This window comes from Centroberyx affinis, unplaced genomic scaffold, assembly GCF_046629955.1.
Source record: "Centroberyx affinis isolate AG114_WGS23_722 - 3 ecotype Tasmania unplaced genomic scaffold, CSIRO-AGI_Caff_v1 ptg000123l_1, whole genome shotgun sequence".
Taxonomy (NCBI): Eukaryota; Metazoa; Chordata; class Actinopteri; order Beryciformes; family Berycidae; genus Centroberyx; species Centroberyx affinis.
Window position 1 is genome coordinate 801,518 of NW_027278824.1, and position 26,352 is coordinate 827,869.

At 42.8% G+C, this 26,352-nt stretch overlaps 1 protein-coding gene across 1 annotated transcript in view; it reads right to left on the minus strand.

Annotated features, from left to right (window-relative positions):
- kiaa1549lb (KIAA1549-like b) overlaps positions 1-26,352 on the minus strand; it is a 61,080-nt gene that overhangs the window by 15,418 nt on the left and 19,310 nt on the right. The window contains exons 2-13 of the mRNA XM_071529199.1: positions 24,101-24,434; positions 22,278-22,282; positions 19,611-20,120; positions 19,247-19,362; positions 12,472-12,691; positions 11,869-12,002; positions 10,626-10,794; positions 6,035-6,094; positions 4,079-4,230; positions 3,333-3,504; positions 2,451-2,614; positions 1,831-1,866 (exon numbers count right to left, since the gene is read on the minus strand). Coding sequence (XP_071385300.1) covers positions 1,831-1,866; positions 2,451-2,614; positions 3,333-3,504; positions 4,079-4,230; positions 6,035-6,094; positions 10,626-10,794; positions 11,869-12,002; positions 12,472-12,691; positions 19,247-19,362; positions 19,611-20,120; positions 22,278-22,282; positions 24,101-24,434 — 2,072 coding nt within the window. The remainder of the gene's footprint in view (positions 1-1,830; positions 1,867-2,450; positions 2,615-3,332; positions 3,505-4,078; positions 4,231-6,034; positions 6,095-10,625; positions 10,795-11,868; positions 12,003-12,471; positions 12,692-19,246; positions 19,363-19,610; positions 20,121-22,277; positions 22,283-24,100; positions 24,435-26,352) is intronic.

Genomic DNA, 26,352 nt, shown 5'->3' on the forward strand with positions numbered 1-26,352 from the left:
ACACACAGATATGCATTGGACAGCCAGAACTGTCACTTAGACAGACATCTCAAAATTGTTCAAACATGTAGCTTTTTAAGAGGTGTCCAAAGGATTTAGGGAACATAACTAGGATTACTGCGCTGCTGTGCCTTGAAATAGATAAGCGCTGCTGTAACTGAAGCCCTTTTCATCTTCCTTCCCAATTCATATCGAATAAATGACTCATAGTGGGCAGTGACAAGATGAGATTTGCAGACTTTTACAGAAACACCGTAATGAAGTTAGACGTTATAACGCACTAGAGCACAAAGAGGATGAATAGGAGGAGGAGGAGAAGGGGGAGGAGGAGGACTCACAGTGGGGTGTCCCTGTTCTACCTCACACTGGATGTCCACATGATTATAGAGAACAGTAGGGGCCAAAAGAGTTCAAATCCACACACACACACACACACACACACATATGCACACACACACACACACACACACACACACACACACACATGCACACACGCACACTCACACACTTAAAAGATTTAGGAGTTCTCTCCTCACAGTGTCATAAATTGTCAGTCACACATCACTGCCTCAATGCCCCCAAGCCATGGTGAAATCAATATGTGATATTCCCCTGACTAAAACACACACATTCCCTCTCTTTCTGTAACATACACACACACACACACACACACACACACACACATACAAACAAGCACACAGTAAAATGTGTCTTGTGATAAAGTTTTCACACTAGGTAAAAGTGCTAGCTGGTTTACACAGTGGGAATTCTCAGAGGGGGAAGTGATGAAAGTGCTTGGCCTGCAGACACTGAGAGTATACAGTAGAGGCACTCCCAGTGCTGCCTCATTTAAACTTTCAGGAGAAACTCTTTCTCTGAGAAATTTGAGAATTTTCTGCTTGGTTTTTTTTTGTTTTTTTTTTAAACACATAATAGAAGGAACTATATCCTTCTATATAAGTAAAAAATGTGTCAGAAAATAACTGGCGGAATCGGCATTATATCACCATGTGTTACTCCACCTGGAATCAGAATCTAGTGTGAAATTTTGAAATTTGCTTTTTGGTGGTAATTATGTAATGAGACTTTGCAGTATATTCAACAGCAGTGTTGAAGTGGCTTTTAAGAGGTTAAACACACTGGCACATAATAGGTTTTCAGTTGACTGCCGAGTTCAATTTAGCCACACACTGTACCACTAAACATTGGGATGAGTAAAAAGGTTTTCTAAGTTATTTTATTCTAATGAAATTCCCTGTATAGTCCAATGGAATGGGTGTTCTACTCTACATTTCCATTTTTCTGCACTGACATGCACCAGTCAAGAGCTGGACTGAGCTGAAGAAATAGCAAACAGCAACAATAGGACACACTGACATGGGGGTGTGGAGATTACTTTGGTAAGTAGATTGTAACACCCTTGATGCAACAATAATGGAAACAGTTTTCAATCTTCTGGTAGTCCTCTACACAGAACAAACAACAAACACACGCTCGCACTTGAAAATCCATCTCCACAAAAACCATTCTACCATTCTATCCTTGGTAAAGCTTAGCCTTTCAAATTTGCCATCTGGAAATTGGTAAAAGACAAATAGGCGATACTAGCCTTTCAACCAAGAAAATCACATTGTGAAAGGTTTATTATTCCAAAGTGCAGCTGTATCCTTAGTTTTCATGAGAGCAGCAGGATGGATAGAGATCTATCAGAGGTGGTGATGCCTGCCCAGAATCCAGGTCAAATCCCACTGTTGGCACACAGTTAAGCCCTCAAGATGAACACCCAGATCAGTAATGAGAGGAAACAGAGAGAGAGAGAGAGGCAGATACCTGGTGGTAATAGCCCACATCTCTGCGATACGCCATCTGAAAACAAAAGAGGTCGTTAGAGAGGCATATGTCACCATTTCATCAAGTTCCATCTCTGACCACCTTTTTGCTTTTTGGTGAAGGTGTATTCTCTCTCTCTGTGAGTGAGTGAGTGAGTGAGTGAGTGAGTGAGTGAGTGAGTGTCTGACTGTATCTGTGTGTGTTCAATCTGGCAAAACATGTTGGTCAAAGCAGTACAGCAGGACATACAGACTGAATAAAACGGATGATATAATAAAACAAGTAATATGATAATTCAGTAATTTGCACTCATCGAAATGTCACATACGAAAGTCACCCACGCACCCATACCCTTAACACTCATGACCCTTAGCGCGCACACACACACACACAGACAATCTGCGCATACCCACAGACACATAAAAACCTTGTGTGCGATAAATAGATAGATAGATAGATAGATAGATAGATAGGTAGATAGATAGATAGATAGATAGATAGATAGATAGATAGATAGATAGATAGATAGATAGATAGATAGATAGATAGGTAGATAGATAGATAGATAGATAGATAGATAGATAGATAGATAGATAGATAGATAGATAGTTTGGGTCTACCTTAGCGCGGGGGTTGAGGTTGCCAATGGCATCAGCTTTAAAGTCGTTCTTGTTCTTCCTGCACAGAACAGCTGTAATGATGATGATGATGAGTGTTACTACGGCGATGGGGGCCAACACTGCAGCGATGATCCACAGGTTGTTAGGAGGGTTCTTGACCACAGCTGGAAGAAACAAGCACATTTTTACCATTGTCATTTCATCATGTGACACCCAGTATATTCTCAATCAATCAATCAATCAAACTTTATTTGTATAGCACCTTTCATGCAAGATTGCAATATAAAGTGCTTAACAAGATAAGAAGATAATGCCCTCAGGATAATCTATAAAGTAAATGGCAAAAATTGTGTCTGTGCATGAAGTATGAAGTAGTAGTAAGTGTTATGGCCACATTTTCAAAAACATAATTTAAAGCTTAAAGACATGTCAATGAAAGTACAATGCAAAGCCTACACTCTCCTGCTAAAACATGCAGATACATCACACCCACACTAACTAACAGACATTGCATGCTGCCCAACCTGATGTACAGTGTGCCTGATTCAGCTATTATGGACAAAAATCTATAAGAGAATGCAGCATGCTTTCTCTCTCTCTCCCATGACCAACTCTGTCCCCTCTCTCTCCCTCTCCCTCCTTCTCTCTTTCTCCCTCTCAGCAATGAACAGCACTGCAGCTCAAACAAACAATGTCCTGCCTGAAGCATTTCAGAGAGATTAGGAAGCAAAAAGCTTTCTCAACCTTTTCTTCTCCTCCCCTCACCCTAGCACCATCTCTTCTTTCGAAACTCAGCATGAGTCATGTATTTCAGTCTGTTTGTCTGCCTGCCTGTCAATCTATCTGCCTTCCTGTCAATTGTTAGACGGATGCTGTGCTTACGTTCTGCTTGCAGCTGGACAAAGTAGCCCAGGGTGAGTGCCATGGTCTGAGAGTCCACTGTGTTCAGGACCTTGGCAGCAGACGTTCCCGGTAACGGAACGCCATTTTGCTGGACATAGTAGGTCATTTCTGCTGGGTTCTTCAACCCCGTTACCCTCCGAATGCTCACCATCTGATTGGAAAAGAAAAGGGAATTAAATACAGTTGCATCAGCTATACTGGCTTGGTTCTTTTTTATGATGTTGCTTAAATTTCAAGGAGAACAAGCAAATTTGACAAAATGGGCTAAATATGTTTCGCTTCAAAGTCATCTGAGAGAAAATGCACCATGCAGAGCACAGCCTACTTTGTTTGTAAAGCATTCAACCTCTGGCTTGTTTTGATGAGCAATTAGCAGATGATGAGCTGAAAATCTCTCTAATTATCAAGGGCTGACCACAAATAATCATGCTTCTGTGTGCAGACGTGCGTATCTGAGTGTGTGTCTAAGTTTTCATCTTGATCATGAAATATTCATGTTACAAGAAATAAGCCAACATAACCATTGGATTGTTGTTTTCATTAGACTGCTGACTAATGAACACATGCCAGGGCATTCAGGTAAAGATGTCAGAAAAAGCTTCTGCAGTGATTCAGTGTTTTCACTCTGTAACAGCATGCATCATAGTGTTGGAAGTGTTCATCCTTCCAGAGAGACTCAGCGATGTCATCCCCTGCAGGCTGCTGTGCCAGCGCTGCTCCTTTACCTGAACAGTGTAGCTGCCTACAGTGGTGGCTCTTCTGAAACGAGTGCCCTGCTGGCCTGCCACCACAAACAGCTCAGCCAGCCGCTGCTCCATTAGACTGGCAAAGCTTTGGTACTGTCCCTCCAGGCTGGAGTTATCCACATCCTGGATCACTGCAAATGGAAATGAAAAAAAGAGGATGGCCAGATGGATAAACCGAGAGGAAATAAAGAGGTAATATGGGGAAATGGAAAGAAGAGATAGATGGAGAATTACAAGTGGGAAGTAAGAAATGAAAACACAGTCAAGAGGTCAGAAATTAAATGATGCACTTGAACAAGATCATTTACGGTAACACTTCACAGCGGCCTTATTCCAGTATGTGTATGGACCCATGGAAAAGTACTGTATTGTAAATAGACAATAATATTGATTGTAATTTCTGACAATCTCCCTAATACATTATTTACTTACAAGGGTCAGGGTGTAACAGCGCACTGTAGGTACAAACTGTATGTAATTTACTGTAAAATACTTTTCCATAGGTTAATACCATAGGTTAATAGACAGGTCAATACTTTGGAATAAGGCCATTGGAAAGTGTAATTTACCTTTTGAGAGAGAGACTAAATGGTAGCTGGATAAAGAGAGGAAGGAAGGAAGGACGGAAGGACGGGAGGAAGGAAGGAAGGAAGGAAGGAAGGAAGGGAGGAAGGGGAAGAGGAGGAAATAGAGGAAAGCATGGAGGTGGTGTGTGTGTGTGTGTGTGTGTGTGTGTGTGTGTGTGTGTGGGTGGGGTGTGTGTGTGTCTGGAAATAACCTTAATGTTAGAGGTTAGAACTGGACAAGTTGGGGAAATCTGTCAAACAGAAGCTCCCTCCCTCAACAAAACAACTTTAAAGGGCACCAACAGCTCAGACACACACACATCACACACACTGGAGTGCCAGGTGTGTGTGATGTACTGTATGTACCGTAACACTCCTGCAAATGCTCCCCGGGGCCATCGCTTTGAACGAGGACGTATCCTTAATTTGTTCTGTTTAGTAAGGTTTAAGAGGCAATAATCCCGGTCGTACATCTAGTCCATCGCAAGTAAATCCCGTTACCTAGGGGATGACCTTGCTCTGACCGGGCCTCTCATCCCAGTAAGTGCAGGGTTAAGAGCCTACAGAGTCTGATCTGAAAGGCCCATCCATTACATCGCAGAGTGGATGCCCTTGAACACTCAGACATGTGTTCATGCTGTACAGTACATGTACTCACATGGAAAGCCAACATCACTAACACAATACAGAATTCACATACATGAAATTACTCCCATGAACTCGGACAGTTTACTCTACACTGTCAACATATCTCCCAAAGTTCCCAAAGACAGTAACCAGGGTGAATTTCATAATGATGTGGGTACAGTATTTTTTTTTTATTCAGATCTATTAGCAGTAACATCAAATGAAGCCAATTTGAGTGTAGAAGTCCAAAGAAACATTCCCTTAAGTCTTTCTCACAGATTAGTCTTGGCTCTCTGACTTCTAGCTTTGCGAAAGATCATCATGTTTCATTATGCTGAATTAATCATCAAAGATCTCCAAAATAGCGTACAAATGAGCATGTAGACTCTGTTTTAGGGTGGATTTTCCCTTTAATGCAATTAGCACAAAAGAGAAACTGTACTGACTGTGGGGTCAGAGGTAATCATGTAACTACTCATCAATACCATACAAACCATATGAGCTGCATGTACACACTTGCATTGGCTACAATGACAATCAACAGTCCTGTGATTTAAAAACAATCAATAACATCTTGTTCAGATTGCTTGTGTCACATGAAGTAGAGAAGAATGTCTTGAAGGAAAACAAATGTATCACCTGATATGGAGGCATACAGCAATATGCAACATATCAGCTCCTTCAAAAGAAGTCACTGTTATCAGGATACAGTAAAAAAGATGTGAAACAATATCATTCCTACCTGTGATCACCCAGAAGTCTCTGGTAGCAATAGAGGTGTTCAGATTGTGGTACTCCAGCGCTGCAAAGACAACAAACACAGTCATTCCCCTTTCTCATTACAAACCATCAATCTTTGCATTAGTAAAGTTTTAATCTTTGTATAACCAAAATTGTAATAGGAAACCTTCACAGCCTTCTCATCTAACCATCTCCTATTTTACCTAGATGTACTCAGATGTTTTGACTTGAAAATCTGTTCTTAATGAAAAAAAGAGGACTGAGTTTATACTTAGGGAATGTGTGTATTTTCTAGATTAGTGCCTTAGATAGTAGAGACAATTAAAGCCTATTTGAGTGTAAAAACATCAAACATTTCAAACATCAATCTATGGGCCAACAAAGTCAGTCTCCCATTCATTGTCAATGGATAAACTGTAAAAAAAAAAAATGCACACTAGAGTATCTTGTGTCTTGTATGGTATTTGGAAGATAACTGTTCATGTTCACATATATTTATTAGACTTCTCTCATTCATGAAATAGCATATCTGATAATATCTGATAAATAAATGAGATTACCATTGAATACTGAACTTTGGTGAACTCTTGTATGGAGGATTTTTTCATTTAATATTCATATGTAATCATTAAATGATGAATGCTGGATTTTTTTTTTTTTTTTTTGGTGGAGCATTAGGAATGATCATACCAAATTAAAATTTAAAAGAAAGAAAAAAGAAAAACTGGAAATTAAAACAGAAAAAGAAAAATTGACAATGAAAAGAGAAACCGCAATCTGAAAATGCAAACTTAAATAGAAAACTTAAAATGAAAAGTGAAAATGGAAAATTGAAATAGAAAAGAGAAAATTTTTTTAAAAAGAGCACAGAAAATGAAAAGTCAAATCCAAACAGATAATTGACCATTTTCTTTTTCACGTAGCCGCCTCTCATTTCCATTTGGCTTTTTCCAATTACCATTTTCATTTTAAATGTTCTAGCTGTATGAAAATGGAAAGCCGTGGCTTTTCGATCGATCAACGAAAGCAGGGTGTGGGTCTTAGATGGAGGAGGGGGATGTGGCACTATAAAAGAAGGAGTTCAAAACAAAAAAAAAACAAAAAAACATTTAAATATCAACAATACAACCAATCTTTCTTTTAACTGTATTTTCAACTTTTTGTTTTTCATAGTCTACAAACTAGAAAAATGCAAAAACGTATTAAAAATCAGTAAAATTATTATCTTCGCTGTTATCATCCCAACCAGCAGAGAACTCGCTAGCCAAACATCAGCTGTTTGGTGAGCCAGCACTTGTGATTCTGGAGCCGGTTCTATGGAAACTTCTGAAACTTCTCTTTGCGAACAAGAGAACGGTTTACAGTTTGGTGCATTTTCAACGGTAAAAACCTCAGCTTAGAGCCTCATTATCACTGTGTGTCAGACGGATACAGCAGCAAGGAGAGCTTCCAGCTGCCTGTGCTCTGGGTGTCTCTGTGTTCTCTTACATCTATTTCCTGCCTGATTAAGCTCTTGTGCTGGAGGCTGGTGCAGTGTTTGGGGGAATGCTGTATCACTGGCCTATGAAAGCAGACTCGCTGCTGAAATGTACACTCAGGCATGACAGGAGAGAGAGGGTGAGAGACGGAGAGAGAGAGAGGAAAGGAAGAGAGAGGAACAGTAAGGGCTTTAGCATGTTAATGGCTAGCGCTGCAGGGATGTCAGCAGAAATCAGTTTAACACTTCCCAGTAGTTTCAATCATGTAGAATGCTAATCTGTGATGAGCTTTCGCATAAGCCTCCACTGTTGTGCGATTGAGAGCCTGGGGGATACAAACCAGAACACTCTGCATCAATCTGAAGAGCGTAGAAAAAAGAAAAAAATCCAATTCAGCAACAAAAAACTATGATCAAAATAATGCTTGATAATACTGCAGCACAGCTTGGATTGTAGTTGTATTTTTCGAAAGACAAAATAAACTTTTGACAGTCTAAAAAGAGACATTCTGTCTGAAACACAGTCTCACACATGCTGTTTGTCCAAACGCCCTCACACATATTCCCTGAACTGAGAGAAACTGTTTAAGAACAGAGGAGGGGGGGGGGGGGGGGGGGGTGAAAAAGCTGAACGCAGCAGTCCAGCCTACAGCCGAGCCATGGGAAGGATGGAGGAAATGATCGGTTGGATACTCCGTGCTACAAACAGCAGCTTTAGAACGGTGTGAGACTCCGGGCCCTGGGTGTTATGAGAACCCCCCCGCTGTTAATTATTTACCGCGATAATTGGCTTTGAAGTGAGGAGCCAGCCGCTGCCAACATATGCCAGGGCCTGCTCACACCTCCCGCGAACAGTGTAATATCATTAATGGCAGGGGTACAAGACAAACAGGGCAAACTCACTGTCATACGCTCTTTCGGTCCTCCCTTTCCCCTCCTGCGCTTACATTTTTTTCCCTCCCTGTCTAGCTCTCCTCCCCTCGTAGTATATCCCTGTCTTCCCATTCATATATCATATTCTACTTGCCTCTCTCTCTCTGCTTGGCTCTTCCTCTCCTTTCTCTTTCTCCCCTCCTCCCCACCCTGCCCAGGGGTAATTTGTCTCCCTAACTTAATCCATTCACAACACAAAGTGAGCTTTAACTTAATGTTCATTACCGGCGATCCTACTCATCTCGGTTCAAACGTCGTACAGTGTAAACCGAAGCTGCCATCTGCCTGTGTATTAATGGCACCAAGTCGTTCCAGATGCTGTGTGCTTGTCTGAACGTGACCCCCCTCGGGTCTTGGTTCTGCTCAACGTGGTCACTCCAGGTGCATTCTGGGAGGTCAGTGGTGATCCGTAACCCGTGGGTGGATCCGAAAGCTTTTTCACCCCTCCTCCATTCCTCTTCCCCTCCTTCACTATCACTCCTCTTCTACCAGGAGGTAAAGTGGAGGAGACAAGGGGAGGAATGGAGTGGAGGAGAGGAGGAGGGAGGAGCAGTGGAGGCCAGTTGGGACAGTTTATTTGCTACTTTATCATCATTACTGATGTAACCTGAGCTCACAATATGACTCGTTGCCAATCAAAGTTTTTATACACTGTTCACACATTAGCCTGAAGCTGCTGACATTAACTAGCAACGTTACAAGTTAGAAAATATCACTGACTGTAACGTCAACTGTAACGTTAACTGTAACTCATATTAACTGTTATACTCATATTTAAGAGCTGGTAATTCACTTGTTATGTTTTTTCAAGTTTTGTCAATGATGTCACATTCTGGATGTGGTCACAGTGAGGTCCTTCCCCCCAAAATTGAAAGGACTTCCTAGGGAGGATACACCTGTGCATATTCCGTCAAAGGAGACTTCAGGAGCCTCTTCTCACCAACATCAACTTCCGGGTCACAGAGGAAAGGAGGAGTACGTTTTGGAGCTTTGGGATCCACCTCACATGCGTCTACCGTATCTCCCTCCACAGAGCAGTGTACATTTCACTTCCCAGTTTAAACTGGGGAAGGATACAGACCTACTGAGACTCTACTGGGAGCGGTGTTGACTCCCGCCGTTTAGACTCCTGTCACTCTTCATTTGTTTGTCTGAGTGCACAACTCCAACACAGAGGGAGTGCCAGGCTGAGTACGCCCTCATAGCAGACTGAGATGAAAGGAAAAGGCTTAGTTGTGTCTCTGCATCAACTATCTTTAAGTGACTCAATCATTAAAAAACAACTGTGATTGTGGAAGGCAGGAGAGCAGTCACGAACATCCAATTACTCAAAAACTGGACGTCACTCAGGCTTACAGCTTAAAGTCTGACTTCTTCCAGTGCTTCAGTAGCCTTTCTCAGATTGTCCAGTCCACATCAATGCTACAAATACTCGAAAATATGAGCCACTCTGGCTACATGAACTGGAATGGAGTTTGGGGGCAGATCTTCAGGGCAGCAGGGTTGATCAACTCTTCTTAATTAACCCTCCCCTATATACACAGATAATCATTTAGATTGGGCCAGTAAGATGCCACACGAACACGCTCTCTGAGACACAGCCTGAAAAGGCGATATAGACTGTTGGACTCAACAAAGAGAAGCACCAGTGGTTGGATTTGACTTGCACACTGCAAAAAATCTTAATCTCCATCTTAACAAGTCATTTAGTCTATTATTGAGAAGATCGTAAGATCGTAATTTTCTTAAAATAAGTGAAAAATCTGCCAATGTGGTTAGATAATTTCATTTGTTTCCAATTGCAAATCAGTTTGTTTCAAGAATTTTGTAGAATCAAGTGTCATTTTCTTGATAGTAGTGCAGTGATCTGCTTTATTCTGACTTGTTTCAAGATATTAACACTCATTTCTAGAAATTCCTGAAACCAGTGAAACTGCACTGGATTTTACTGGAGTTATATCACCTCATTGGCAGAATGTTTCTCTTGTTTAACCAAAAGTAATATTTGAAGGCTGAATATGAGACTAAATGGCTTGTTAAGATGGACATTTCTTGCTGTGTGTTTGGAAAATAAAACATTCACAGGTGAATGAGAAGGCTGTTTTACGGTGTCTGTTGTAATTAAGACTTTTGGGTCATCCTAGAGTCATAGATGTATTGCAGAATGGAACTTGTAACTTACGCTCAGCGATGACAAGTGGAGGATAGAAGAGGAAGTAGCCCACCAGCTCAGCCGACAGCTGACCCAGGAGGTTTGAGGCAGCGGTGCCGTTAAGGAGGACAGTCCCGTTCCTCACAGAGTAGACCAGTGACACAGCAGGAGAACCGGCTATCTGGGAGACACCCAGCATCTTGGAGGGAACAGGAGTGGTACAGGCCCAGAGAAAGAAGAGGACATAGAGAAATGTATAAATATACTCATCAATAATTTACAGAATAGAGACAGAATGTAAAACATCCCCAAAACAATTTCATTCCAAAATACTATCCATTCTGGAAAAATTTAGCTTCCTAAATTTCATCAGCCATTATTTCAGAATCACAGATCATTCTATCAGCAAAATCACAACTGTTTTGTAAGTGAAGATCTTAAGAAGACTCTTAACTTTAATAGCTACCCATAATGGACTTTACTTTAATACCAGCCAGCATTTTGTTAGAGGAAGTGTGAATGTTTTCAAATGGTGCATATCTCATTTTGGAATGAAACGCTTAAATTATTGTATTGGATCAACAAATATTATAAAAACAATCAAGAAGTGCAATGGCGGGGAAATTGGCGAGACATACAAGACTGCAGAAGTGTTGCAATATTAATTTTGTCATCCATGCAGAACCATCAAATTAGCTTTAGTATAGGCTATGTGTTAATGTGGCAGCTCATTAAAACTTAATACAAACACTGCCTCTCTAAACACAATCAATTTGCATCTGAGAAGCAGCTCTTATTTAAAATGCCCATGCCCGTTGCACAAAGGGATGACAATTATGCACAAATTACACACAGTTTGCGTTCTTGATTGCATCTGCCAAACCACCTAAACTACATGGTAATATGTGTGTAACAGGACGCAAAACTGTTGGAGGTTAAATCTATTCCGATATGCAACAAACAATAGTTTGCAAACTCTATTAGATGCCATAGATCAATCTTAAATTCTGTTTTCAGTGCATTTGCTATACAGGATACAAAGACTGATGGTTCTTTATGTGACATTCTCCATTAAAGGTGAAATCGTATGTCAAGTCACAGTCTGTGTCAGCCTTTGGATCCTTTTGATCCGTTGCAACACCACGAGACAAGAGCACTACACTACACATCCTTCAACACTGGCATTGCGTTCGCCAATATAGCTTTACCACAGCTACAGTAAGGTAACACCTACACAGCGCTAAGAGTGAAACACTACAATGCACTACAGTACCTGAACAGAGAGCCTGCTGTGGGTGTTGAGCACTTTGGACTGCGCTTCAGAAAACACGTTCTCGAGCCTCTGTTCCATCATTTGAGAGAACCGGCAGGACCGCGGATCATCGCCCGCTCCCACAAACCGCAACACTGAAACACAAGATGAGCACACAAAACAAAGAGAGGATCATTACATGTTTGCAAATGTATTACTGTCCATAGCATTTTTAATGATGCTTGATGATGCCATAAGATTGCATTTTCTCTATCCTTAACAGAGTATGGGGAAAACTGAGGATAAGACTAATAAGATTGTTAAAGGTCATCAGTATTGGGGGTGAGGACACATTGCACACTTGTACTGAGTGTATGTCCTAACCCCAATTCTGACTGGCCATGCAATGCTGCCATTTCCTACATGTTCCTCTGAGGTTATATCACAAGTTTCTTTTGACTTCTTACGTAAACCCAGTCCTCATGGAACGTACTCCAACAGACGTTCAATCGCAACAGGACTATACATTGATTCAACAAACAACAGGAGAAGAAAAATTAAGTCTCAGGCTGTTTTCTGGCTGATATTTTTTTTCCCTTTCATCCTGACTCTACACCAGCTGACCTGTTTTCAGCTGGAAGCCAGTGGCTGGGCTGGGTCTCCATAATGCAGCAGGGAGGGGCAGGGCTGTTACCATGGGGAGGTACTGTCGCAGGTCTGCAATCAGCCTATCACGGCCATAGGAGCCCAGGCCCTCCAGCACTACAGAGGGAGGGTAAACCATGTCCCCTCCAGTCACGTGATAAGCCACCGTCATGTTGGGGGAACCAAACACAGTCTCCACCTGCGAGGGCAGAGCAAAGGAGAGAGGGAAATTAGATTCCTTTAAACAGGATCAATATGCATAGTCAATCAGTCATATTAGTCAACGAGCTGACCCACAAGATACTGAACTGTAGTGGATGGACAGGAGCACTTAGATTGTACTTTAGCTACTTGCTAATGAGAGCATAAGAAACAGAGGGGAGGGTGATTATGGGATAGAGATATGCGGAGAGAACTGGAAGGGATTGGAGGTCCGCTGGGGAGAGAGGGAGACAGAGAGAAGAGAGCAAAGATGAGAGAGACATGGGAAAGACTGTTAAAAAGGGAGTGCTGGGACAAAGACGCCTATGTTCATTCATTTCAACCCTGAGAGACCAGGTATCACAGCGTTCTCATTCTGAAAGACAAAGTAGAAACACTGGTGAAGTCTGTTTTTTTTTTTTCACGACTGCGTGTCTCATTATGCGTATGAACGTGCGGGCCTTTGTGTAAGCGAGTGTGTCGGTGGAGAGAGGGAGAGAGTTCGCCTTAGGTGAACTGTGCCTATGTGTGTGACGGGGTGGAGGGGAACAGAGAGAGAGAAGGGAAAGGGAGGCAGACGTAGCAACACAGGGTGTGTGTAGGAGAGGTGAACCCATTCAAGTCTATCATCTAAACCCAACTGAATGCCCGTGTTGACAGAGAGATCCACTGGCCGCCACACAGAGGGCCTACAGTCTCAGTGTACCATAGTAGCTTGTTATGAGCTCTGCGAACAGAGCCTTTTATTATCACTTCATCCTCTCAGGCTTTGCCCATGTGAAGGTGTTATTGAGAGATTGCATTTCACTAAGTCAGAGACTGGTAGCACACCCACTAACTCTATCTCAATGGTGTGAAAGACCGCCAAGGGATTAACCCAAGGGATCTCAGTCATTTTGGCATGCCACTGGTTTCCTGTCACTGGATAGCCTTTACTGCAAATTTTTTATATGTTATGAATATGTAATATATGTAAAATAAGTATAATATAACATATGTTTTGATTTGATTTGATTTGATTTGATTGACTTTATTGTCCACCTCAGTTGAAATTTGTCTTTGGCTTCTCCCAAAGTACAACAAGAGGACATACATTACGCATAGCACAACATGCCATTAAAACATACAAATATACAACATACAATAGTGCAAATGGGCAGGTAGCAGCAGATAGGTTATATAAATAATACCAGAGAGCAAATCTTATAAAATACAAGTGTTTCCTGATACAGTCATTCTGTGTTCAATGCCTGTATGGCATTATAAATAAAAGACTTCTTGTAAATGTTCCGGCTGGCCCTTGGGACCCTGAATCGACGGCCAGACGGGAGCAGCTCACACTCTGAGTGTAGTGGGTGTGAGGTATCTGCAGTTATGTCTTTAGCCTTCCTGTGTACAGCACTGTCAAATATATTGCAAAGTTGTTTTTGTGACTTGCCAATCACCTTCCCTGCAATGTTAACAATTTTGGAGAGCTTGTTTTTGCTCTTTACACTTAAGTTGCCGTACCAAGCTGTTATGTTAAATTATAAGATGCTTTCAACCAGGCTCCTGTATGCTATTTCAAGTAGGTGTTGGCTAATCCCAAAGCTCCTCAGCTTCCTGATTAAAAACAATCTCTGGTTGGCTCTCTTAAAAATGCTCTCTGAGTTCTCATTAACAGTTAGGGTCTGATCAATGATTGTGCCCAAGTACTAAAAATGTTTTACTTCTTCTACAGGCTGGTTATTGAGTATGACAGGGAGGATGTTACTGGTTCCCCTTGGTTTTGTTTGCATTATAAGTTCTTTTGTCACATTCATTTCCAGTTTACTGCCCGACACCAGTCCTGCAGTACAGTGACCTGGCTAAAGTAAGCCTCCTCATGTATGGCATTGTCTTCCAGGAGAAGGCCAACAAGGGCCATATCATCAGCATATTTGAACAGCTTGACATTACTGCTGTGAACAGTCATTTCATTTGTGTAAATGGAAAACAGCAGTGGTGACAGCACACAGCCTTGTGGTGCCCCAGTGTTTAAGACAAGCTCATCTGAGTAGACCCCGTTCATCAAAACTCTCTGAGGGCGGTCAGTTAGAAAGCTTCTAATCCAATGAATGAGACCACCATTCACGTTCATCTTAAAAAGTCGTTCTAAAAGAGTGTCAATTTGCATAGTGTTAAAAGCAGAGCTAAAATCAATGAAAAGAACACGAGCAAATGATTTTGATTGTTGTAGATGTCTAGCTATTTGGTCCACTATAGTGAGAGTCGCGTCCTCTGTCCCCCTGTGCAATTTGTAAGCAAATTGTCAGGGGTCGAGCTGATTCCCAACAGAGGACATAAGATGGGTGCCGACTACTCTCTCCATACACTTAGCTAAAAGTGGGGTGAGTGCGACTGGTCTAAAATCTTTAAAAGATGTTGCTCCAGAGACTTTAGGCACAGGTCTTATTGTGGATTTTTTCCATGAGTTTGGGAAAATACAACTGTTAAGCAGAGTCTGAAACAACTGAGTGACAACCCATTTAAGCTGGTGAGAACATACTTTAAGCACCCTTCCTCTTAGACCATCAGGCCCAGGGGCTTTGTTGGGTCTGATTTTGGAGAGACACGTGGCTATTTCTCTCTCAGATAGCTGAATAGGTTCATAGCTACCTATCTGATTGCAGATAGTACTGCAGCCTGTTCTTGGGTCTCTCACATCATACCTTCCATAGTAGATGTTTAGGTCATTAACAAATTCACCACAGTCTGCCATATTCACACTTTTTCCTTTCCCTGCCCATCATTGTATTGAGCCCCTCCCATGCTTGCTTTGCATTGCCTGTGCAAAATCTTTGCTCAACCTTATTCTTAAAATCTGTTTTTGCTGTAAAAACTCTGCGTCTAAACTCCTTCTCTTTCTCCTTCACTAAATCCATTTCACCTTTCAAAAATGCAACCCTTTTCTCATTTAAACACACTTTAAGATCTTTTGAGAGCCATAGTTTGTTATTGCTGAACACCTTAACTGTCTTAGTTGTGATAACTGTGTCCTCACAGAACTTAATATAGCATGTAATTGTATCTGTCAGTTCGTGTGGATCAGAGCATGCGTCAAAAAACATATGCCAATCCGTGGTGTCAAAGCAGTCCTTAAGCTTCTCCTCTCCATCGTCAGACCTTTGCTGTACAGTTTTCAAGAGTGGTTTATCCGCTTGACTTTCTGTCTATATGTTGGGAGGAGATGGATGACATTATGATCCGACCTTCCGAGAGGAGGCCGGCTCACTGCCTTGTATGCATCTGAGATGTTGCCGAAGCACTGGTCCAGAATGGGCTTGAGGGTTGGGCGTGGTTACATATTGCTGCAGAGTGGGAAGGTGAGGTGACATGTTGCATGTATTAAAATCCCCCAAAACGAACACCAGTTGATCTGCCGATCAGGAAAGCGCAGCATTGAAGCTGTCAGTTATGGTTTCAGCAGATTCCGTATTATTCGGCCCTGGAACATAGACAAGAATCACGGTGATTTGTCCAAACTCCTGCAGGAGGTAAAACGGTCTGAAAGATACAGACAGTAGCTCGTAGTCTCTGGTGCACACTTTTTCGTGCACTTTGAATTGAGTAGCCCAGGTATTGTCAATAAAGATGCAGAGTCCTCCGCCAATGGATTTGTGAGATGATGTTCTATCGCGGTCTGCCCTTACGACTGTATAGCCCTCAATGTCAATACCTGTGCTGTCATCATGGAGCCATGTCTCAGTAAAACAAATCAGGTTACTCCTTCGAAAATCCTCATCAAGTCTGAGTCACGCTGTGATCTCGTCCAGTTTATTATTCAGTGATCTCACGTTTGACAGGGTAATAACGGGGAGCGGGTGTCTGTTTCCCCTCCTTCTCAGCCTGTTTCGGACTCCCCCCCTTGAGCCTCTTTTCTTTCCTTTTTGAATTTGCCTCGGGCTTTTGCATACGATGCAGGTGGTTTAGGGTTAAAGTCCACAGTGTTTGCTTTGTCTCGAAGGGCGAGAAGAGATTCCCTTGAGTATGTGATGAGTGGAGGAACTCGCGTGAATGGAGGAACTTGCAGGTACTCATTTGACTCCATTGTTCCCGATTATTGCGAAATTCTCGTGTATGAGTGTGATCAGGATGGATATGATCACCACTGCAAGCGAGTAGTCCGTTTTCATGTTGCACCATACACAGACAAAGAAAGAAACAAACATTAACGCCGCAATTGACGGCAAAAAATCAACAAACAAACACAGAGAGAAGCACAGGGTCAGCAGCCATGCCGCACCCCCCCGGTCATTTTCAAATGGTTCTTGTACTTTAGCCTTGCACTTGAATTAATTTAGTCTACTCCTCATCATCTTTTTTGCACTGGCACTCCACATCTCTCTCCTCCCAACCATCTATAACCTATAATTAAACACAAATGCAATTTCCCTCGCTTCCCATTGGATCAGGAACAGTGCTACTAAAAAGAACACTAGCAGTGTTGAAATGGGTGACAGGAGCGCACTGAAGCAAGATACCCGCAGAGAGTACAGAGAGAGGGAGAGGGAGAGGGAGAGAGAGAGAGAGAGAGAGAGAGAGAGAACATGTGAGAGCATTGACCTTCACATGGACAGGACAAACACATGGGCCTCCCTCTCAACAATTTGATACTTCCACATTGAGAAAGACATAGTGCACACTGAACCATTTCACTGGAATGTATGTATACACGTAAACACACACACACACACACACACACACAGATGCACTTATACGTGTTCAAAATTACAACACTCTCAAGACACTCAGACCCACTGGAGACTCGGCAGAAAGAGGGAATGTTTCATGTAGGTAAAGATCACATTGCTGCTTCGTTCATTTCCAGGCCCAGTCCTGCTTGTACACCCAAAAAAAATTCAATTCCAGCCATTGAAAAGGGCAATTTCTCAGAGATGCACCGTGTCTCACAGTAAACAGACAACATCCAACCTACTGGCTAATATCCTCCCCTCAAGCACTCTTTCCCTCTCCCAGTCACACACACTGGCAGGCGCACACACACACACATTTCTTCTTCTCATTGACTGTGTTTCAGCATAGCTTCTCATAGCCAAGAGGTGTTCCTAATACAAAGTCACTCTGAGTGGAGGTATTAGAGGCTTATTGGAGAGAGAATGGTTTTGGCACAGTGGAAACCATGATTGGTTCCATAAACGGCTAATCCACAGACAGACAGATCATTGTGTGCGCACTGGAGCTGTTTGTGTCCATATCATTACTGCAGGGGAAACGCTCAGATTGGGTTCCCCTCAGAGTTTTTGTTAAACGTAACCTGGTGTGTCCGTTGCTTTGGGAAGACTGATGAATGTGCCTTTTGGTATAGTGTGGATGGATTCTGTGGATTCTGTGTAACTTGTAAATATGAATCTGTCAGCTTTAAATATAAGGAGATTAGTGCAACAATTGTAATCCACAGCACCGCTACACTCCTCATCTATATCGTGTTTTAGTGTTGGTACAGTTCCTCAAATATGTGACATCACCCACTGCCTTCTGGGACACATTCAGTCAACCTAATTTCTATATTAGTCCTCATCTCTCCTCACGTAGCCTACATGAGGGTCCTTGGTTTAAGTGTCTAATTCACTCCACGTTAATAAACCACCAGATTTTAGTGAGTGTATCAGACCAGCAGCAGACGCTGGGCCATGAATTGTTCCCTAATGCCACATGTTTTGCTTTATTGCTGATCATCTGATACAACACCAAGCAACAATCTGGGCTTCTGAAATAGTGGAGGTCAATCAAACTGTCATATTTACACTCAGCTTCAAGGGAAACAAACTGAAATCTGTGGTGCACCACACATAACATGAAACTACAAAAATGGAAACTTTAAATAAATATGCTAATTCAATTCTGAGAGGCTTAAATGACAAGAAATTTTAATAATCTTCACTGTGGTCTAATTCATTCCATGCACAACTTCTCCCCCGCACTGAACCAAAATCTCAGCATCAGACATCCAAAAACTTCCTTTTTTTTCTGAATCCATTTAAAATTTATTCCTGTACCCATTTGGATTCTAAATGCCATAAAATATTACTTTAGGTGACAGGGATTGTTGATAGATGGTAGGAACGTTGTCACAACTGCACAGTCTACGTCTGTGTGGAGGCATTTCATCTTTATACCAATGGCTGCAACTGTACTGAGCACTGATGTTGATTTATGTTTTAGAGATAACAAACAGCAGCGTGGATTCCAGGAAGATTTCCCCCTTAGGGACAATAAAGTTTATCCTACCCTATCTTACAATGTAAAAATTTAACAGTGTATCTAAGCCAAGCATGCTACTCTAAATCTACCATTATAGATTTCATTGTCCATCGAATCAAGTTCTGAACACTTCTAAAATGGATCACTACCTTTTTACTGCTATCTGATTTTATATGTAAATTAATGTAATAATATAGTAAGTTTATATAGAAGGATAAATGGATGGTAGGTAGATGATAGATGGTAAGCAATGTCCAAAAAGCCGTATTTGTACAGTGAACTGTACAGTGAAGTGAAATAACACCCTGACCTGAGCCTGGGCTGTGCTGTCATTCAGAGCTTTCCTCAGGCCTTGACTCAGCCCCCTGCGCAGGTTCTGCCTCTGGATGCTGTCAAGCCTGTTCCTTCTCACATAGATGGAGACAACTTAGATAGATAGACAGATAGATAAGTGGGTAGATAGACAGATCAATAGATAAGGGAAAGAGAGAGAGACAGAGAGACAGAGAAAGAGAGGCAGAAACAAAGACAGAAAAAGACAGAAATAGAGCAACGTTAGAGCAATGGTACAATTTCATAAAATATTTCCAATATTTCAGACCACTGTATTCCCACAGAATAAAGTAAAAGGAAGGCGGAAGGCGGAGCTGTTGAAAGTAAGTAGAAATGTTTACCTGTCTTCACCCACAGTCTCTCTGTGATGTTGCACTGCTGTGGCAGAGCTTCTGTGGTGGTGGTGAAAGGGGAGAAGAAGACGGTAGTGGCCCCTCTGGGGGGGCTCGTCCTGGGGACAGGAGGAGTGAATGTCCTCCTGGTGGCTTGAATCTTGGTGGTTGCGGTGATTGTGGTTCTCCTGGTCACAGGGGCAGGCTGTGGCGTGGTCGTGATGATTGGCTGCGTGGTTCCGGTAGTGACAGAAGGTATGGTGGTGGGGATGTTGGTTGAAGCTGCTGTGATGGTGGTGCTAAGCTTCAGAGAGGCTGTTGTGGTGTTCTGTCCAGCGGTCAGAGGTGATACCTGAGATGTTGTCTCGGTGGGCCAGGCGGAAAGGGTAATGTCGACCGACTGAGAGGGGGTCAGATTAGTCTCTTTATCTTTGGGGATAGCGAGCCCAGTCGCTCTGGATGCTCCAGTGGTTAACTCATCCGTCCCCGTCTCTGTAACGACAACAAACATCTCAGTCACTTCCCGTGAGGGATGGGACTCTACTGATGAGGTCAGACTGGGGGACAGGGGTGGAAATGTGGGCTGCACACCTTTGGAAATGACAGAGACAGATGATGATGCAATGCCAGGGTACATGGTCGGGCTGGATGATGATGTCATGTCAGATGAGTTAATTACAGTTGATGATGGTGATGATGATGGTGATGGTGATGGTGATGGTGATGATGATAATGATGATGATGATAGTGATGCTGCTGATGATGATGATGATGATGATGATGATGATGACGACAATAACGATGACAATGGAGCAGTGTGATTCATATATAGAGAGGACAACTGTGGAGCTGTAGTTCTGCTGAAGGACTGTGGTGAGGCCTCTGATGATGATGATGATGATGATGATGATGATGATGATGATGATGACGGTGATGATGATGATGATGATGGTGCCGATGATGATGATGATGACGATGATGATGATGATGACGATAATTTTGAAGCTTTAGAAGACATTGAAGCAGTGTGATTCATATATAGGGAGGACAATTGTGGAGCTGTAGTTCTGCTGAAGGACTGTGGTGATGACGATGACGATGACGATGACGATGACGATGACGATGACGATGATGATGATGATGATGATGATGATGATGACGATGATGATGACTTTAAAGCTTTAGAAGACCCTGAAACAGTGTGATTCATATATAGGGAGGACAATTGTGGAGCTGTGGTACCACTGAAGGACAGAGGTGATGGTGTTGATGATGATGATGATGATGAGTGAAAAAAAGAGTCTATTGGTGAGGTTATCACTTTCAGTATTATTGAGTCAGTTGTGTTACTAATATTGACAGTGTCAGAAAAATGGGGTGCAGAGTTGTTTGGAAGTATTATTTCAGTATCAGATGCAGATTCAGGAGAGTCAACATCAGTAACTGTCTCTGGGGGGTTATGCTTGCTGTTATACACCAGTGCAAGGGAGACGGCGTGTGAGGATGTCACAGAGTCATTAGTTGTGTGAGAGTGGGGCAGAAAACCATCTAACCCTGATGTTCCCCAAACTGATGGAGTGGGGGTGTTCTCACTGGCTCCTCGTGGCAGGACGACAGCCACAGGAGATCTGAGATTAGCCGGAGACAGACTCAATATCTGCTCGTTGGATCCTGGAGTGCCATTAAGATAAGTAAAAGATGTATATTCTCCCACAAACTGCTCTGTCGCGTTTGGCTGAACTGAATATGGATCACTGGTGAATACTGTTGGAGCACTTGAATTCAATATATGGGCATTAAGCTGTTGTCCCGCTCCCAGTTTTGGTTGTTCAGATGATGGTCCATCTGCTGGTAAGTGAGAATTAACACTATCAAAGGCAACAGATGCATTTTCTGATTCAAATGAAGTGCTTTGAAAAAATACCGGCTTGTTAGTTTTCCACTTTGTATCTGGTGCCGTTCGTCTTTTGCCAAAGCTGAAAATAGTACTATAGTTTTGCCCATTATGGGAAATGGGAGCTGCTGCAGATGATGGTAGAGAGAGCAGGGTTGTTAGTCTGTCTAAATAAAACTTAGATTTATCACTACTCACACTGATAAATGGTCCCTGGGAGTGAGAGGGATGGTTTGGCCTCAGTGTTGGGATGATTTCTGACCAGGAGGAAGGAGAGGACTGCTCATAATGGCCCGCTAGTGTCACATCATCTTTCCGTGAAAGGCGTTTAAGAGGCTCTAATGCAGCATCAAAAGTGACTGTGGATAAAGTGGATAAAGGGATACCAGTGGAAGATCCTTTGACGGATCCTTCAGAGTCTCTTTTCAATATCAAAACAGCTTTTGTAGGGTTGAAAGAGGGCAACTGTGTTGTGAGCTGCAGTGATGGAAAGCCCTTCTTGTAAAACACAGCGTCTCTGATTGTAGCGGAGCCCTCATTTCCGGCAGATAAAGGAGAAACTGAACCGTTTGCGGTATTTCTGTGGAAGCTCTCAGCAGGCCTCTTTGTCATGTGAGCATAGGAAGCTAGTGATGTTGGATCTTTACCTGCACTAGAGTGAACCTGGCTGGTCGCGTGAATATGAGAACTATGGTCTCTCTTCTCTGATTTTGTGATATGAGCAGAGATTTCAATTGAAGACGCAGCAGTCTGTTCAGTTAGATTGGGTGGTGGAGATACACCAGGCCTTGTATAAAACGTGCTGGGAGAAGTAAAGAAAGATTTTGTTTGAATTAGTGTCTGTGAGGTGGTCATTTGTGACGATAACAAGGCTTTGGATTGGTCTGAGAGATTAACTTCACTACTGCCAGATAGGCCAGAGGCATCATCAGTAATGTTGTGGTAAGGGCTCTGGCTTCGAAAGAAGGGCAGTAAGTAAGTAGCCTGACTGGCAACCTGACTTTCATACATGGTTGTAGAAGTCATGTCCTTTGCCAATTCCACTGGCAATGCTGCTGAACTAGAAAGAGACATTGTTTTTCTGTCAGAGGTAAAGATCATTTTCAGTGTCATCCATCCTCTGTGTTCCTGAGTTATGTTCTTGGGAGACCCTGTTTGCGTTACAAATTCCTGTGCGTTTATTGCTGGACTACTTGGCAAATTAAGTGATTCTGCCGCTGATGTGGAGGAAATTGCCGCCATCCTAGCAGGAGAGCTCATGTTGGGGCCAGCGGTGGACTCGGGCCTCATCTGCGTGAGTGAAAGTGATCTATTCTGGTAAGGTTGAGAGGAAATAGATCTGAGCTCTGCTCCTGCTATCCCTCCCTGGCTGTTATTTATATTGAGGACAGGAACTCTAGGGCTGCCGTGACCTGCTGCTGTCAGTAAATCACCAGGATTAGATGCATGCTCCGAGGACACCATGCCAGGGTGGATAGGCGTTAGCTTAGTGATTGCAATTTCAGAGAGAGATGTTTTATCTGGTGGGGTCCTGGAGGAAACTGTAAAATACAACCCTGAGGTTCGGGATGTCATCGCTGGTGATATACTTGGATTTACACCATGTGAAGGCACTGACGACACGGTTGCAACTCCAAGGCTTCTGAGAACAAAAGCCTGACTGCCTAACGCTGTCTTGTCTTCCTTTACCCCACGTAGCGTTGCTTTCACCCTCTGCTTTGTGACATGACTAGCAACTGAATAGCCTTCAGGACGGGTAGACAGCAACGCTGATGTAGGATTTTGTGAAGCTCTCTGCTGGCTTTGATCAGCATGATAATGATTAGAGAGAAATGAAGTGCTTGTTTCCCTATTATTGGTCGAGATAGTGTTCATACCTCTCTGTCTCCGAGTGGCTCTGTTTGAAAATGTAAAAGGAATTTGTCCATGTTTTGATGTAAAATATGATGCGCTCTTTGCTGGTGTCGTCATCACATTAGTGCTTATATTCTCTATGCGTGTTTCTCTCACGGCATGCGATTTATCCAGTGAGGAGTAAAATGAGTGTGTTGGCTCTTTATTGCTGCGTTCTTTGCTGGTTTCACTGGTCAGTGTTTCACGAGGAGGAAAGTACGATGGAGAAGCTGCTGCACTCAGCGGTCTGTTTGCAATGGCTGGTAAATCAACAACTGAACGAATGGCGGACTGTGCAGATGTTAGGCTGCCTGTCCAACGCGGAGACCCTGCTGGTGCTAATGCTCCCATTTGTGTCTGAGGGACAGAGTTGGACAGAATCCACAGGCCTGGAGATGAAGGAGCTGTAATCCATTCAGTGGAAGATGATAGTGATGATGAAAATAGGGACAATGATGATAATACTGAGGAAGTGGATGGTGTTGGTGAGGACAATGATGATGATGAAGTTGATAATGTTGATGATGATGATGATGATGATGATAACGATGATGACAATGAGACATTCCTGTTTCCATCCATCAAGGAGACCTGTGATGGCCCCGACACAGTAGATGCCATGGTAACAGCCTGAGGTGCTGTGGTGTGTTGGTGAGGCATGCTGGAAGTCAGACCTGAGCTGGTGGATGGGTTCCTATTGGCTTCCACAGACGAGGATGGGGAAGACGTCTCTGAGCCCTGGCTAGAATTATCTGAAGGCCATTGGCTGGTGTGGTTCTTGTCCCTGGTGATAGTCGGTGAGGCTCTGCTTTGAGCAAGGCTCAGTGGATGTTTGACAGTCCCTGCCAGGAAGGTAAGAATGGAGGAAAACGCAGGCTGCCCTCTTAACCCTCCCCCTTCAGACACAGCCCCGCCATCTGATTGGACGACAGAGAGAGACACCTCCTCCGCCACAGGCAGGTCAGCCAATGGATGAGCAGGGGCGGCTGTGACTGTGGGGTCGCTTGGTAAAGAAGAGGACCCGGAGGCATCATAGGTGGTTTTGTCTGTAACGGAACAGAAAGGGAAACGAAGGGTTAATATTGGCAATTTCAGCAACAAATGCCTACTCTTAAAGCTTCAAAACTGCTGGGAAAGATTGTGTGTTACTTTTATTTCCATTCCAAGTGAATCCATTGAAATGCTCTTTTATGTTGCTCAAAGCTCAGAAATTAGGTCTATGGAGAGAAAAGAACAAAACATGAGAATCTCTGCAGTCCGTGAGCCATTGGCAGAGTAAAAAGCGTTTCATCACCTGAATAGACATGTTGATGCTCTGTCCCCGTAACAACCGGCAGCGTGACAAATCTAACTGCCTAAGCAGTGTGCATATTCATTCAACCTGCATGTCAGCACAGAATTACCTTCTCTAAACATGACAGATGGAGCCATTACATTGATCCAGGTCTGTTACACCACTATGTATCAAATAGTACTACATGTTCCAGATGGGAAGGGTTTCCCATCAGTCCAATACAAATAGTGTCAGGTAAGTTGTCAAAGTTATAAATACGAAATTGACTTTCCTGTAATTGTCTACACTATCTGGTACTCATGCTCATACTCCTCTGTGGCAAACCCCACCCATCTGGCACTGAGGTATGGGAAAACAAACCACAAATAGTACTTGCAAAAACTATTTGACCCACGTTTTGGGTGTAAATACATTTTTCTAACAGTACCAGACAGTATGCCAAGGGCAGACATTTACATTCCCAAAGGAGAGAAAAAGAAAGCCAATCTTCAAAGTGGAACAAATAGAATTATTCAAGAGATGGCAGCTGTGTGCTCAAGTATAGCTAAGATAACGCTACTTCTGAAAACGCACAAAAGACTGGTGTTACATTTTTTTGTGCCTTTGTAGAAATTATGCCATAATGAAAGAGAGGGAGCAAGAGAGCAAGCAAGAGAGAGAGAGAGAGTCAGACAGAGAGAGAGAGAGAGACTTATAGTACAATAGTACAATATGTATCTATCATGAAGAGGCTGCTGGTGATTAATGCACTAAGATGGCCGGTGTGGAGTTGGCACTCATCCATTCCTCTCCTCTCCCTTCATTCTCAGCACGTCCCCCATTCATCCTCAACACATCCATCTAGGGGGTTCTTTTATTCATTTATAAAGATTTGCAACCCTGTCACATCTCCCACTGCCTCTGTATGTTTCCCATGCTGCGGTGCATCCAGCTAACACTCACAGATAAATGGAAGCCGGGAGGACAGCACCCAGAGGGGCTAGAGGGACGCAAGCAGGAAGGAACCGGGAGCCGGTAGATGACAAACACGTCCTTGAATTGCAAAAGGATACTCAGTTATCAGTCCTTTTCGCTCATGCTCTCTTACAGGTTTCACTTAAACAAAGAGATACTGTGGACGTAACTGCTAAAATCCCATAGTACTCCAGAGAAATATCTGGCACATACTGATGCAGCACATTTAAATTCCTGAGACCCTGGAGTCCACGCTTTCCAAATTACTCACAATGACGAGCCTGAGGCAATGTGTACCCAAACGGTCTGCACTGCAACGCTAGCTGGAAATTATTTTTCTTTCTTCAGACATTCGCTAACCGTTAAATGAAAACTGTAATAGGATATAATACCTATCCATACATTCAGCGTAATGCCTACATTCCAGGTCACTTAGTCTGAATGCACTCTTAAATGTCACCAATATCCCAGAGAATTGGCATAGCAGCTTCTTATAATTGGGTTGCAGAAGAATAATCACTGAATTTCATTAACTGCCTGTGTTCATTTCTAAAAGACATTCCCATTCGCACTGTATTCAAGAACCCACTTAATTTCCATTGTTGAAGAAAACACTAATGAGACAAAATGTGATTAGTAAAAAGCGATACACTGCTCTTCTTAATCCATGCTTAACAAACAGCGATTAAAAAATAGATACTTGAGAGTGGGGGAAA